This window comes from Octodon degus, unplaced genomic scaffold (genome assembly GCF_000260255.1).
Source record: "Octodon degus isolate 3935 unplaced genomic scaffold, OctDeg1.0 scaffold00073, whole genome shotgun sequence".
NCBI classification, from domain to species: Eukaryota; Metazoa; Chordata; class Mammalia; order Rodentia; family Octodontidae; genus Octodon; species Octodon degus.
In genome coordinates, this window is record NW_004524649.1 from 2,112,767 (window position 1) to 2,129,045 (window position 16,279).

General features: G+C 47.5%; 1 protein-coding gene across 6 annotated transcripts in view; it reads left to right on the plus strand.

The window, feature by feature from the left end:
* Positions 1–1,061: 1,061 nt before the first annotated feature.
* The window catches only part of Ninl (ninein like), a 65,713-nt gene continuing 50,495 nt past the window's right edge, over positions 1,062–16,279 (plus strand). For 2 of the 6 annotated variants that reach the window (XM_023720181.1, XM_023720183.1), the window contains exon 1: positions 1,062–1,141. Coding sequence is in view for 3 of the 6 variants with exons in the window: in XM_023720180.1 (XP_023575948.1) it covers positions 11,745–11,818 (74 nt within the window). In the remaining 3 variants the exon portion in view is untranslated. Of the gene's footprint in view, positions 1,142–3,452; positions 3,490–11,667; positions 11,819–16,279 lie in introns of those variants that run through there. The other 4 variants (XM_023720182.1, XM_023720180.1, XM_023720179.1 and 1 more) reach the window with 4 other exon arrangements.

Below are 16,279 nucleotides of genomic sequence, written 5' to 3' on the forward strand. Positions count from 1 at the left end.
ATGAAGCAAAACATCTACAAATGAATGTATTTTCCAGTTGTCTGAAGTCAGCACATGGCAACAACTCCCAAAGAATGTTCTCGGAACCTGAAGGGCGCAAATCTTTCCTCAAAGAACAAAGTTTCCTGATAAGTCATCTACTCAATGCTATTTTAATTGAACTATGAAACATGACTGTGAATTAACAACAGTGCAAAACACATGAAGTACCTTATGGCTGTTTGTCCCGGCATAGCCACCTGAGTGTTGCTGGCATCTCAGTTGCCCATGTCACAGGACAGTTTCATGATGGATTGTTTGAGAAACATTAGCATATCTGTAGCATAGACATAAATGCTTTTCTACCCCACATTGATTAAAACCATTGCTACAAACATAAATGAACCCCTAGGTACGTACGTTCATCACGTACGGACCACTACACAGACAGGAACACGGGGCCACCCTACCTTCTGCGCAGGGCCAATTGCTCCCCAGGCAGAGGGCCCGGGCCTCCTCTCCACCGTGGGACTAACAGGCCCCTTTCCTCCCTGGCTCCAATCCGGCTCTCCCTGACCCCGGGCCAAGCCCTTGCATTCCTGACCCCCCAGAGTCACGGCCTGTTCCGCTGCGCTTTCGCAGTTACAGATACATGGAAAGTTTTGAATTGTTTTCTAGTCTGCATCCCCCAGGGATCTTTCACCCTCTGTTGTCACTCTGCTGTGTTCTACGGCCTGAGGACACATCTGGCACTAATAGTTCCTCAGTAAAAGTCCATTTATTGACTACATGATGGAGAGGCAGACAGCTAAGTTTTGTGCCTCCCAGCTCTTCCTTAAAGGTTGGAGTCTTCCACTTGGCTGCCTGGCTCTAACGCTGCTCGACAGGGAGGGTAGATCAGGGCCCCTGCACAGAGCGCCAGACCCAAAACGCCAGCGACCTGCACGGCGACCTCCTCAGTACCGCCTGGAGAGCGCAGACGTTCATTGGCTGGCGCTGCCCCGCCCCGCCCCTCACCACGCCTGGCCCCGCCCCGGCCCCGCCCCTCGCCTCGGCTCCGCCCCGTCCCGCCTCAGGTCTGCTGGCTGGGAGCTAGGCGGCGTGTGGGAGGCGGAGCGGCGCGGGCTGGCACCGAACACAAAGAGCGGCGGGCGCCTCCCAGGTGAGTGGGCTGTGGTCCGTCCCAGCGGAGCGGCGCTCCGGAGGTGGGGGCGCCGGGCTGGAATCCGTCCTCTGGCAGCCAGCCGGTGGGGGGTTGTGGGGAGAAGGACGGGAGCGGAGATCTAGCCCGCGCTGGACCCAGATACGGCCCCGTCCCGAACCCGAATCGGGTCGCGATGCGGTTTCTGGGCGGAGACCTGCCGCAATTGTTCGGACTCGCGCTGCTGTCGCCCTCCTTCCAGTCACCTACCCTTCAGGGGCTCTGCCCACCCGCCTGGTGTCCACTTCGCTGGGCGGTCCCGTGGCTGTTCCACAGGTGGTTGAGTCACAGTGGCTGCAGATTTCCTTTTCAGACCAGTCCTTGGCTTTAAGTACAAATTAGGAATTCAAGATGAAGCCAGAGATTTGGTTAAACACACAGCAAAAGACCAAAACTTGGAGAGTCAGACTATATTACCTGGGGCTGCTTGCTGGGAGGGGACAATAGCCAAAGGCCTGGCTCTTCCCCATTCTTTGAGTGACCTTGAGCCTCGGGGACTCTGACCTCGCTTTGTCCATCAGCAGAGTCTCTCATGCGATGGTGTCTTTGGAGCAGGCTCCTATTGTATCTGCTGCTGTCCTTCCCTGCGGCTCCCAACCCGAGTTGTCTCTCCTTGGGCTTCACTAGGAAAATACTATAGTGGCCAGTGCCAACACTCAGCTTCTCATTTCCAAAAGACTGGAGTGGGGTCTCCAGGAGTTAAAATTATTTGTTACTTTCTGGAATAAACAAGAGCCTTCTGGGTAATTGTGATGCACCGCAATTGGGATCAGGAGTAGTGTGTACCAAGTTTTGTGTATTGCCTGTTATTTTGTATGTCATTTGAAGGAATTGGCAGATTTCTTATGATACCTCCTCTACTTGTTTAATAAATAATGGTTCAGGTATATTGGAGTTTATCTACCATGATTTATTAGGGAAAGTCATTCCTTAAAAGTTCTAGAGTTCTAAGGCCCTTGCAGAATTTGCACTGGTAGATGTACTACAGTGAGGATGTTTCAGCTACCAGTGAGGGGAGACCCTGTTCAGTCCAGTGAAGCCCGTAGGGTGGCCGTTCAGTGACTGCAGCAGCCTCTGGAGACCCTGGAGCCCTCCCTGTGCAGGGTCAGGTTGTACAGCTGCCTCACTGCCGTGAGGAAAGAGGTCAGCATCCGTGGTCTTTAGCAACCAGAGTAAGCAGTTCCTTCAGCCAGCCTGGGGTGTGGGGGAGGAGACACCAGGTACTGGAAGCTGATGTGCACAGAGACCCTGCCCTGGGAGGCAGGAGGACGTGGGGCTGAGCGGACAGGCTGGTGTGAGCCACAAGAGGCACCTGGACTGGTGATGGTGCCCCTGTGGTGGAGCCTGCGCCTTGCTGTGATTGCGTATGCGCTTTCAGTGAGCTGCGCTGCTTGCATGAAGGGCCCTGTGCTCAGTACTGCAGTGCGTTCTTCCTTATTTTTTTTTTTTTCTTTTAATTAGTAGTGTTGGTAACACATAAATGTTTACATCGCTTGTGTGGAGTTGGTACAGCTACATAATGCATCTTAATTCTCTGGCAGTACTGTCCTTCATGTGCTCACAGCCATCTGAGCTAGGTTGTGCTATGCCCCATGTCCCAGCGAGTTCAGGGTTCTAGAGGTGGGGGTGCCCGGACCTCTGCAGATTTCATGTCCCCCACCTCACCATGTTACCTCCAAATACAATGTGTTTTCACCATCCTCCATTACTTCAGAGTGTCTAGATAATTTCTTTATTTTCAGGTTTGTATTTTTTTCTTTTTGCAGTGCTGGGATTGAATCTAGGACCTTAAGCACGCTAGGCAGGTGCTCTGCAAGGCATGTGTTTGCCCAAGGAAATCTCATTTTAGAAAGTGAGTCTGACACTGGGGTTGGGTCCTTAATAACCCTGAACCTCCATCAGCTCCATACAGAGGGGTTTGTTAGGCTCATTCTGCAGTGTCTCCGTTCACACAGGGGCCTCTGGATGGCTTAGGTCACAGATAGCAGGCAGCCAAAGGTGTAAGAGCCAACATCAAACATTGCAGTGAGACAGTCATTGGTTTGGGGGGTTGACTCCAGGGACACAGGAATTTAGAAATAGTTACATATTAAAAAGTAAACAAGGCAGTGTGCCCAGCTAGCCTTTGAGTGTTAGATTGTCACAACCTGGGGAGAACTCCTGTGCAGACGGCTCTACCTGGCCTGCGCGGGAGCCCGACTGTGCAGCCATGGGACCTAGGTTTCCAGCTGTGCTCATGGAAGTGGACAGAGCTGGATGGGCAGAATGGATAAACCACCACATCTCCATTGTGGAGAGACAGCTGAAGTGTGAGCAGACTCGGGGTGTGTGTGCTGTGTGCTGTGTGGATGGGGTGGCACCTTCCACCCTAGGGGTTCTCAGGGGCAGGCTGCAGCTTGGCTATAGCTTTCTCCCTGTTTCCAGTGACCATTTCCACTGCTCTCCTAGGACATAAATGAAGAGACAGGGCAGGGCAGATTTGCTCCTGACTGCAGACAGGGACAGGAAGGGAGGCCCACAGTGCTCCTCGGGAAACACTTTGCAGGATATTTGCAGGGTCCTGATGAAGTGGACACAGCCCACTGCCACCCCTGGCCTAAGACCAGCCTTGCCATGGCAGAAGCCTACAGCACAGCTGAGAGTGCCTAGTGTTGTGGACTTGAAAGTGAGGCAGATGTAGGTGCAATTTTTTTTTGTGGAACTGGGGATTGAGCTTAGGCCCTTGTGCTTGCCAGGCAAGCTCTTATTCTACTGAGCCATCTCCCCAGCCTAGAAGGATTTTTTTTTTTTTTTTTTTTTTTGGCTAGCTCAGCATGCCTTAAGGGCAGGTCAGGAATGGCATGATCAAACCACATCATCCTGACCCTGACTGCTTTACTTAAGCAGGCACTTAAGCAACTGAGCTAATGGGCAGGCCCCCAGGTGCAAGTTATTTAGTGCTTGAGAACCATGTAGGTCTGTATAATATTTTAAATTCCAGCCCAGAAAAGTTTAAATTCTTACTGAATTTTTTTTTTGGGGGGGGCGGAGGATTGAACTCAGGCCCTTGCGCTTGCCAGGCAAGCGCTTATTCTATTGCGCTATTTCCCTGGCCTATCCTACTGAATTTTCTTTTTTTTTTTTTTAAATTTTTTTTTTATTTTTTATTTATTTGAGAGAGAGAGAGAGAGAGAGAGAGAGAGAGAGAGAGAGAGAGAGAGAGAGAGAGAGAGAGAGAGAGAGAGTGGTGTGTGTGTGTGGCCAGCTCAGCCCACCAGGGGGCGGGGCTGGCTGGCATGTGGTGCTGGGGGATTGAACCGCGGTCCCTGATGCTTTGCCAAGCTTGTTCCAAGTAGGTGCCCTAGACCACTGAGCCATCTCTCCAGCCCCTGAATTTTCAATATTACAAATTGTATGTATAAAGTAAGACTCTGGCATTTATTGATTTGATTACTTAAAACTTTCACACTTCAGATTTACAGAAAAGGTGACTTCCCCCCTGTGGCCACTATCCTGGTGAGCAAAACTAACATCACAGCAGAGGATTAACCCTGGCCTCCTGATGAGATGTACCAGGAGGACACAGCGTTGCCCTGTGGGAAGCCACCACCTCTGTCAGAACCTGACACCTTCTGGTGCGGGTTGGGCGTGGGATGTCGGGATGGAAGCCAGGGCCTTGTGCGTACCAGGCAAGTGCTTTCCCACTGAGCTACCTCCTACACTCATGAACTGACAGAGGGACAGTCTCTAAAATAATTGGCCTCCGTAGCCTTCACATTTTTCAATTAAAAATTTCCAATTTTCATTTCAAACAAACAATGAAAAAAATTGTTAAGGAAAATTTTTCAAGGTTCCAAAATAGGAAGAGAGGGGCCAGGGAGATGGCTCAGTGGAATAAGCGCTTGCCTGGCAAGCACAGGGCCCTGAGTTCAATCCCCGGTTCCGCAAAAAAAAAAAAAAAAAAATAGGAAGAGAGACTGAGGACCTGTTCCAATGTAAAGGGTGTCCCAAGACAGGAGAGCGGTAGCATACTTGATCCTGGACTGGATCTTGGACTGCATGAAAAAGATGGCTGTGAAGGTCACTGTGAGCAGCGAACAAAACTTGCACGTGAACGGAAGATTGGACAGCACTACTGTGTTGCCTGAGTTTGGCATTGCTCTGTGAGTAGCTCGAGTTAAGTCAGTGTTTAGTGGAGACCGGGTCTCAGAGGTAGGGAGGAGAGCAGAGAGAAGGAGGGAAGGAGAAAAGGATCCGTGGGTATGGAAGCTGGTACCCCTAAAAGCCAGCAGAGGAAGGGGATGTTTGAGAATGCTTTGTACTATTCACACTACTTTCTATACATTTGAAGTTATAGCAGATTAGAGAGTGGGGCTGAGGATGTAGCTCAGTGGTAAAGCACTTGAGGCCTTGGCTTCTGTCCCTATTACTGAAAAAAAAAAAGTTACAAAAAGAAGTGTCTGCCCCATACTCACTTTGAGCTAAATACTTCCCAATAGAAAAACTGATTGTGCAAGGTCTCATTCTACCATTCTACATTCTGTCTTTTTTTTTTTTTTTTTTCCTATTAGAAAGTTTCTGAATTTGGGGGGAACATCTTAAAGTTGATGCTGTATTTGCATTGGGCTGGGTTTTGACAGCTAAGTTTGTTTTCATTTCTCTAATAATAGATGTGTTAGGGCTTCCATCTAAAATGTCCCCCCAATGTCTCCTGTGTTCAGCAATGGGGTTTGAAGAGTTGACTGGGTCATGGGTTCTCTGACTTCATCAATTAATTAATCCATTATGAGGTCATAATTTGATGCCATTATTGAAGAATATTGGAAATTTAGGAGGTAGGGCCTACAGGAAGGGAGGGGTCATGGGATGTTTCCTTGGGGACCGTAACCGGTCCCTGGCTCTATCCCTTTGTCTGCTTTCTGGCTGGCATGTATGTGGTGAGCAGCTTTGCTCTGTGATGCCCTGCCACCAGGCCTACAAGCAGTGGAGCCAGCCTACCACGAACCATGGCCCCAGGAACCGTAAGCCACAATGAGCACGTTCTCCTTCAAAGTGTTTTCCTCAGGTACTTGGACAGTGATTAAAAGCTGAGCAACACATGGTGGCATCTTGGATTTGATGAAATACGGTATTCTCCTCCGGATCCATTGACTAGAGGGGAGGGAAAAAGAAGGGTCCCAGTAACTTCATATAAAAAGATTTTCAGTCTGTCACACTGACTTTTAAACATCAGACTAGATGGTCGGCTGCCTTTGGCCATCCTCACCTTTCACCTCACAGTACTGCAGATGTCCTGGACTGTATTTCTGTCTTCACCTCTACACCACGTCTGCTCTTCCTCTGTTGTTGTCTTGGGGAATGGAAACCTGATCGTTAGCCAGTGGCAGCTCCAGAACATCAAGGGGGAGGAGCACAGGTCCATCCTGGAGCAGACCCCAGAGACGTGGCTCAAAGTCAAGTGTGCCGGGGGATCAGTGTTAGGGTTGGGCCTGGCCTCTTTGCCCGGGCCCAACCTAATGTAGTAGCCTCACAGTATTTAACAAGACTGCATTCTCTGAAGCGTGCCATTGGGTGACCTTGTAGTTTTGCAAAGCATCACGGAGAATACTTACATAAGCTGAGCCTCCACGTTGTCACCGGCTGACATCCCCTTGTGGAGTCACCGTTCTGAATGTGGCTCATCGTTGACTGAGATATCCTTGTGCGCTGATGTCAGCACTGGCTTTATTTCTACTCATCTTGTAGAATGACTTTGGGATCTAGATCCTCCTTCCTTTTCCCCAATTTGTCATGAGAATAGCTTTCCTAGGTCAGTGAAGATAGTGTATGAGGCAACTTAGGATACCACATAGCTCTGAAATTCTGTGACTTCAAACAGAAAGGGTTTAAAAAAATTTTTTTTGGCACAGGGTTTTGCCATGCAGCTCTGACTTGTAGTGATCCTCCTGTCTCAGCCTCCCCAGCACTGGGATTGCAGGCATTTTCTACCATGCTTGGTTTTGGTGGCTGGCATGGTGCCTGGTACCAGAGGTCCTTGTACTTGCCAGGCAGGCGCTTAGACTGCCAAGCTATCTCCCCAGCCCAGAAAGGCTTTTTGAAAAAAAAGCTGTGAGTAAGGTGCCAGAGAAGGCCAGGTGCTGCTTCGCTACTTCTTGACTCCAGCTCTGCCCTCCTTAGCCTGGTTCCTGTGCTGGTGCCAGCTCCTTGGACCCTCTAAGGGACTTCACACCTAACCTTCACACACTTTCAGATTTGTAACATTGTTTTAGTTCATTTTGTTTGGCCAGGATTTGAGTGTTGCAACAGCAGAGAGTACAGTAATTTCCCCATTGCCTGTTTTTCTCAGATTCTGTGCTCATCTGCTTTTAGGGTGACCAGTCCCCTTGGACCACTTTAGAACCTTTGAGATGCTGGTGTTGACCTGACCTTCACAGCGGACTCATTCTTCAGAAGTGCAAACCAGAGCAGTCATCTTCCCAGAGCCCGGGGATTGTTTAGATGTGTAAAGGGCCAAGAATGCACGTTGAGCCCCGGGTCCTGCATGACTAGCATTTCAACTGGGAAGGGGAATAATCATGAGAGCGAGGGTTTTCTAACATTGATTTTATTCTTATTCTCTTTCTTTATTCTCAACATAAAACAAAAAAGATCTCACCAGGGTCTGGTGAAGAGAGTGTCTCCCTGTTTTCTAACAGATGAATAGAATGGATTGGAATGCTGAGTGTTTGGTTGAAGCCTTTTTTTTTAAATTTTGGAGACTGTTCAAGTTATTGTTCTTTATACAAATTCTTACGTGACATTAAGAATTTCCAATTTGGTTGAGAGATAGAAGAGATATTTTTCCAGTATATTCTGGAAATGAAATTGCTCCACTTCATAGAACATTTTTGAAGTATTCAAATTATGTGTTTGTGTGCTATTGGTTGGTATGACGTGGTGCTTATAGGTTCAGCTCACATCAGATTTTAGTATGCTTCACTCACCAGCTGGTGAAAGCTGCCTATTCCAGTCTCTTGCAAGCTTTCTTTTTAAAATTAAGTGTTTTTTTTTTAAAGGGCACTACCGAGTTACATGACATTACAGTACAAGTTCTCCTATGTCCTGAGTCTTAATTGACCTTGGAAGGCTAGGACCAAAATGTTGGCTTTCCTTGCAACCCTCCTTTTTCTCTAATTTTGGTCTGCAAACTTAGGTTGTTAACCCTCCAGAAGACAAGCTTATTGTTATTACCATACAACCTAGGCTGATAAGCTTAACTTCACTATCTGTCTGAATATCAAACATCTTAGGTGTAACATGGAACAGGTATTTTTCATCAAGTATTGATATGTTGAACTTTAAGTCCCTACAGAATATGATGAAAAAACATTTAAAAATTAGAATATATTTAAAAAAATAGGCATAAAGAATTATATACTTCTTCTGTTTACACATAAGTCCAAAAATCTAACCATATACAACCTTGAAGCAGGACAGTCCCACCATATTCCTTTTCCTGTCTCTTGCCTTCATTCACCACCCCCTTCTTTTTGAACAATCATCTACCCGAGAGACAGCACAGCAGCAACTGGCATGTCATGACAAGCAGCCCATATTCAGAATACCAGAATGACAGGCACTCCAAACATGAAACTACTATTACAGATTACCATCTGCGGTGCAGTTGCTTACTTCACAGGTATCAGTATATATAGTTAGTCAGGGTGAGAATCTTTCCAATTAACTGCTAGATTCAAAAATCTTCTGGAGATTCTCAGGATCATTCCCTTGCCCATCTTCTACATATAACTGTATGGCTTGACATTGTCATGTTTCCTAGCTCTTCTCCTTTCCCTCTCTTGATTAGTTAGTCCTTGAGATCCTGCTTCCCTTTTACTTGTATTATACCTTTCTATTTGTATTTCTTCTTTTGAGTTCTTATACTAGGGAAACTATAAGATATTTACACATGTGTGTCTGGTTTATTTCACTTATGAGTATATGTTCAAGTGGCATCCACTTCAATATAAAGGTGTCGAGTTTATCATTCTTAATGGCTGAATAATACTCCATTGTGTAAAAATACCACATCTTTTTCAACCATTCCTCAAGTGATGGGCATCTTGGTTGTTTCCAAGGTTTGGCTATCACAAATTGTGCTGCTATAAACAGAGGCACACATATATCCCTATGATATGATGTTTTCAGATCCTCTGGGAAAATTCCCAGTAGAGGAATAGCTGGTTGAAAGGGGATTTCCAGACCAACTTTTCTAAGAAGTCTCCACACTGATTTCCATAACGGATGCACCAGTCTACACTCCCACCAGCAGTGGAGAAGGGTTCCTTTTTCCCCACAGCCTCTCCAACATTTGTTGTTGGGTGATTTCTTTATGATAGCGATTCTTTCTGGGGTGAGATGATATGTCAATGTTGTTTTAATTTGCATTTCACGGATGGCTAGTGATGTACTGTCCTACCAATTTGGTTTGAAATTGCCTCATTGCTATTTGTTTCTCAGTAAAATTTAAAAAAAAGGGGGGGACTAGGGAGATAGCTCAGGAGAATAAGTGCTTGCCTGGGAAGCAAAAGGGCCTGAGTTCAATCCCCAGTTCTGGAAAAAAAAAAAAAAAAGGTTGTTTTCTGTTTCATTTTCACAGGTTTTTGAGTATATGTCATTCTTTAGCTACATGGTTTGCAGATATATTCTCCCAGTCTGTAGCTTTTTGTTTTTTGGACAGTGCCTCCGTACTTCATACGCTGAAAGTTTTTGTATTTTGCTGAAATCCAACTTACTGATGTGTCTTCTATAGATAGTACCTAAAAACTCACTGCCTAAACAGAGGTTAGAAAGATTTCCCTGCTAAAAGTGGGGATGTGGTTCAGTGGAAGAGCCTTTGCCTAATGTGTGTAAAGCTCTGAGTTCAATCCCCAGCTGTTCTAGTTTCTTTGTGTTCAGAATGTACTTGTCTAGATGTTGATGGTATTTGTTGTTGTTTGGTTAAGTGCTGGGATTACAGGCACACATCACCACCCAGCATGTTGAAATCTTCTACTTAAATTATTTATTGGAATTATGTGAAGTCTATAGAGTGCAGTTTGGGGAGAATTGATATTTTAACCACATTTAAACTTCTAATCTATGAGAATTTATGTTTCTTAATTACTTTTTGTTTTGTTTTATCTTGAGATGGGGTCTCACTATGTAGTTCAGACTGGCCTTGAACTCACTGTAGCCAGGCTGGCCTCAAACTCATAACAATCCTCCTGCTTCAGCCTCCCAAGGGCTGGGATTACAGGTGTGCGCTACCACGCCCAGTTATTTACATCTTACTTGATTTCTTTCATTAGTATTTTGTAGCTTTAACATATAAATCTGCATGTTTTTCTTATGCAGAGCCGCTCTGAATGATGCTGTCTTACAAATTTCAGTGTTAAATTTTTCATTGTGAGGGCCGTCCAGATAGCTCAGCAAATTAAAGTTCCTGCTTAGGCAGATGCAGGGGCTAGGAGTTCGATCCCCTGGCCTACTGTAGCATGCTGCCCTGCAAGGGGCAATTGAGACTGGGCGTGGTGGCGTGTGCCTGTGATCCCAGCACTTGGGAGGCTGTAAACAGGAGAATCACTATGAATCTGATCTACGCAGAGCTATTGTACAGGCAGAAACCCTGTACATCCTGTACACCCTGTATATCCTGTCCTAAACAAACACAAAAATTCATTGTGAGTCCACAGGAAGACAATTGTTTTTCCATAAACTCACTTAAGATTTTGCGCAGATTTCTTGGATTTTCTTGTACTAAATGGTGTCATCTATGAATAAGGACAATATTATTTCTTCCTTTTCATCCTGTGTGGCTTTGTTCCCTTGCATTGACTTTGCTAACTAAGGCCTCATTCCAGGTTAGACAGGAGTGCTGAGAGGGGGTGTTTTTGCCTGGTTCCTAATTTTTCCAGGAAACAGTTATTCTTTAATTGTTTATTTGATATGAGCTGTGGGTTTTCATAGATGCCCTACATGATCTTAAAGAAATTCCCTTCTACTTCCATTCAGCTAGTTGAGATGTATATTTTTTCTAATTTAAATTTTTTTTAAGGTTTCAGAAATTTGTTGTTGATTCCTTTTTAATTTTTTTTAGGGAAAGGTCTACAGGGTGTTCAGGGTCTCCCTCCTAGATTAGACTTATAGTGAGCTGCCTGTTTGCAGCCTCCCAAGAGCTGGTGTGCCACCACACCCAGTCTCAATTGCCTTCTTAGTGCACCCCGGGGGCAGGACTGGCACAGCAGGCCCAGGAATCAAATCCCTGGCCCCTGTGCCTGCTTGCAGGTGCTTTAATCCACTGAGCTATTTGGCTGACCCTTCATTTACCCTTACCATTCTAGTTTTCTTCTGGCATTATTTCTCTTTCGTGTGTCCCTTAGAGTGGGTTGGTTGGTGATCCATGCTGTCACTTACTTTTCAGAGTCCTTGGGTGACTACACCCTCCCTTATCTCTTGTTATAGGATCCTAAGTCCTTGATGGGGTCATGCTTGGAGGAGAGGGGACAGTAAGCACCTTGGGAAGGGAATCAGACTCCACAAGGATGATCCCCAAAGACCAGGCAAGATGTGGAGGCTGGAGAGAGATCTTCAGTTCACCTCTTATGACCCCATGATGTGGCAAGTGCTGGGAGCAAGAAGGTTAGTGGCTTTTGGTCCACCAGGGATCCTGATTTGGAGCAGGGAGGTTAGCAACCCACAGATTGCTGAGGGAAGCTGAGCTCCTGGCCTTGGGCCAGCAAGTATCCCATGACCACCTTGGCACAGATGTGTTGGGGCTGCCTGAGTTCCAGGTTCGTGGGCAACCTGCTGACTTGACCATCTTTGATCACTGACAAAGTCTGGGTTCTGTTTGGTTTGCGTACCTGTGAGCCATCATATGACACCCGAAACGAAAAGGAAGCCAGGTCAAATGTGGCTCAGGTTTCAGTGGGATTAGTCCATAGTCAGCTGAAGTGGCCTGGTGGAAGAAAGCTGCTCACGGTAGGGTGGCCAGGAAGCAGAGAAAGGAGGCTGGACTCTGGAAGGGGGATGGAGCCCTCAGGCCATGCCCCCAATGACCACCTCCTCAAGTCAGGCCCCACCTCTGAACAGGCAGCTGTGAACTCCTCAGTAGACTGATTGACTGATGCACATAACGCCTCCAAGAGCCAGTTGTTTCCCAAAAGCCCCACCTATAAAGACAAGACTTTTGGGGGACATTTTAGATCTAAACGATAACCGAGTCCTGCTAGACAATATTGGCAGTGTAGGAAGTGGAGAATTAGGGAGGGCTAGTTCCTCCCTTCATATTAGCTTTGCTCTCTGGCTATAGTGAAGGAGAGCCTCAGGATAACTCCTGCCAATGACACAGGCATCGATGAAACAATATTGCGTAGCAGCCAGGGAGCAATGTGTACGTACAGCCTGCTTTATGGCCCAGAGGAGCCCGGGCCATCTTCTCTCACGTGCTGTCACCACCGTCCTGCCTGGAAGCTTCACTGTGGAACTTGTTCTGACATTCCTTTTTTTGGTTTTGGTACTGGGAATCGAACTCAGGACCTCATGCTACTGAGCTAAATCTCTGGCCCCTCTCTTGTCTTTTTGAGACAGGGTCTCACTGTGTAGCCCAGGCTGGCCTTGAACTCTTCAAGATCCTCATGCCTTCCCCAGTGCTGGGATTCCAGGCGGGCACCACCACACCCGGCTTGTTCTAGCCCTCCTGAGGCTGGGTTGTTTTAATGGTCATTAGCAGGCAGCTAGAAATTCTTTACTCAGTAGCTGGACACAGAACACTTAGAGGTCAAGCTGCTGGCCTTGTAGATTCTTATCCTCCAAGGATTATGCGTGGCCATAAGATATACCGGTATTCCTTAGAACTTTCTATTTCACTAGTAAGAGTCCCTTTTTTTTTTTTTTTTTTTATATATCATTTTTATTCTTTTGTTTGATTGTGCTGAGTTGATTTTATTTATTTTTATTTATTTATGTGTGTGTGTGTGTGTGACCAGCTCAGCCCACCAGGGGGTGGGGCTGGCTGGCATGTGGTGCTGAGGGATTGAACCGCGGTCCCTGTGCTTTGCTTAGCTTGTTCTAAGTAGGTGCTTTAGACCGCTGAGCCATCTCACCAGCCCAAGAGTCCCTTTTGAACATTCCTCAACCAGCTGAGAAACTGTGAGTTTCCCCAATAAATACCCATTGCTGACGCTCATGGTGCCATCAGTGTACGATGAGTCTGCAGCTCTCAGCATGGACTTACCATTCGGAGGCCAAACTGGCCACCATCCTGTCCTTTTCTGGGTAACTTGCTGCTTCCATCTGCCTTGTCGCTTAGGCCTACTAGTGCGTGCTTTTGTCTGTGCTGATGTGGTATTTAAAAGTAACCAGTCAGGCAGGTTAGAACATGTCTGTAATCCTGGCTACTCTGGGGCCCAAGACAGGAGAATGGCAAGTTCGAGGCCAGTCTTTGAAACTTAGTGAGACCTTGTCTCAAAATATTAAAAGAGAGGGGGCAGGTTCTGGGAATTTAGCTCAATGCGAGGGCCCTGCACTCAATCAGTGCCCAGGTCTGGGGAAAGAAAAGGAAGCCACAGTGATGAAAACACCACACACAGAACCGGTTGGTGGCAACCACGGAAACCAGATGAGAAGGCCCTCGTCAGGTGCTCTAACCTCTGCATGACCTGCCTTGTGACCTTCAGGATCCCAGTGAGGGAAGCTGACTTCCCCTCCTTCCAGAATCAGGTTTAATTTAATTGGGGAAAAGACCTGGCATATCTCACAAAATCAGGTGTGTAGAATAGTGTGCTAGCACTATTCTGTCCCCACAACTGTGACAGAACATCTGTGATAATCACCATACAAGAAGGGAAGGCTGGCTTCCGCCTCAGCTCCAGAGGCTTCAGTCATGGTCCCTAAGCCTCCACTGCCCCTGGGCCTGGGGCAGACAGAGCACTGTGCAGAGAGATGGTGGAGCAAAGCTGCTCACCTCAGGCCAGCCAGGAAGCAAAGTGAGAAAGAAAGGGCCAGAATCCCATTGTCCCCTTCAACGACATGGCCCCAGTGACCCACTAGACCCACCTTTGGGACCTTTAACACATGGGCCTTGGAAGGACTTGTGTCCAAACTGCAGCAGGTGGACTCTGTTACTCAGCCAGTCGGAGTGTATACCAATAAAGCTATAAAATCACTCAAATGCAAACTGACAGCATCGATTTAATGTAATAGTGTTTTCTGCCAGGGCACGAAGTCCATGGACGGGGCTGGCCATCCCATCTTTGCACCTCTGTTCTCTCAAGACTGTGGCAAGAGCTCCATGAGGTGGCCACAGTGTCACTTGGTGTTCCAAGTGTCTGATCTGTGACACTTCCCATCCCAAATCGTGAAATGCCAACCCTGCCCTGAATTTTTGAGGCAGAATTCAGTTGAAAGGTGACTGCAAATCCAGAAAGAAATCTGCTGTCATAGAAAACTCTGCCCCTGAAGATGTGGGAGACCCAGGCTTGAGGACCCCTCCTTGCCCTGCCTCTGCCCTTTGTTTTGGGAGGGACTTAGCACGGTGCTACCGCAACCAGTGACTTATGTTGCTTGGTCACTGTGGAGTCATTGTGTATGAACCGTGTGCAGCTACAGGTGCCTTTGCCCTCCTGGTACCAGTGGAGTGTAGCTGGGCCGGGACGGAGGCAGCCTGAGAGCCGTGCCTGTCCTGCTTGTCCCAGGTGCCCGTCCTAACTTGGCTGCCTGTCTTCCTGGAATGCATGCACTTCTGAGATCAAGCAAAAGCCCCACTGTCAGCCATATGTGTCCCCACTCCCTGGTGACCAGGACACTGTATTGGCTCTTCTGAACCCATCAGAGTCCTCCTGGATGGCGTGGAATCAAATAACTTTTTAACCAAAAGGGGAATTACAGGTTCTGGAGAGCAAGCAGGTTGGGAGGTACTGGGTGCTGGAGTTTTGGTGACTGACCCCAGAGGCCCCTGTGTGGGAGGCCTAGTCCCAGCCCTTGAAAGGTGCTGGGCTCAGTGGAAGGAGGTGAGATCCCTGCATGCGCTCTCCACCTGAGATACTGTCACACCCCAGCGCCCAAAGCAATGAGATCGAGTAACCCTGGACTACCCCGAACTCTGAGCCCAAGTGACCTGTTTCCTCTTAGTTGATTATCTCAGATATCTCGTCACCACCATGGAATGCCAGCCCACAAGTGCTGATTCATGGAAGTTCTGAGCCACGTGGGGTCACATGGCTGGCAGTGCAGGTGCCTCCGTTAGCCAGGCCTGATGCGAGAGGTGCCTGGGCTGGGTGCAGGGCTTCTGTGGGCTTCAGCCACTCAGAGGAGGCTCCTGGGTGCAGGTCCCTGAGGCTCAGGATCAGCAGCATGCACTGATTGCAGCCTCAATCGCAGGGCTGTGCAGACCACTTGGGACAGGCAGAAGCCTACAGGTAATTGCTAAAAAGCAAAACATATTGCATAAACATGCAAAACCCTGGGGACTATCACAGGGCCTTTAAAGCAGGATAACCTTGCCAGGAGAAGCATAAGCGTGAGCCTGAGTCTTGCCTCTGCGGCCTGGTGCTGGGAAGCAGACAGTTCCTCTCAGGTTAGAGCTCCTTCCTGCTCCTTCCTTTGTTGTGAGTGTGACATGGGGCACAGGCCATCTCTACTTCTACAGCCTTGTGTTTGCAGCTCTGGACAAACACCTGGCTCAGTCAGACAGCTCAGACATTGACACCTCTGCCTGCGGCTTGCACTTGCGGTTCCCTAAACACATTTCTGAAAGAAACCACTGACCCCAGTATCTCCTAGGACAATCTGAGAGTAAGAAAAGAAGGGGACTGTTCTTTGAGGAGAACAATGATTCTGAATGAAGCTCCTTGCTCACTAGAGTCTGTCAAAAAGAAAGAGGCACCAGTGCTGTTTTTACTTGGTCAACTTCTTTAGAAGACTTTTGAAAATCCATATTTATTCTGAGGGGATCAAGTAAATTATTATTAGATTAATGCTCCTTAATTTCTGCTTATTCTCTTGGGGCTGGAGAGATGGCTCAGTGGTCTAAAGCACCTACTTGAAACAAGCTTGGCAAAGCACAGGGACCGCGGTTCGATCCCCCAGCACCACATGCCA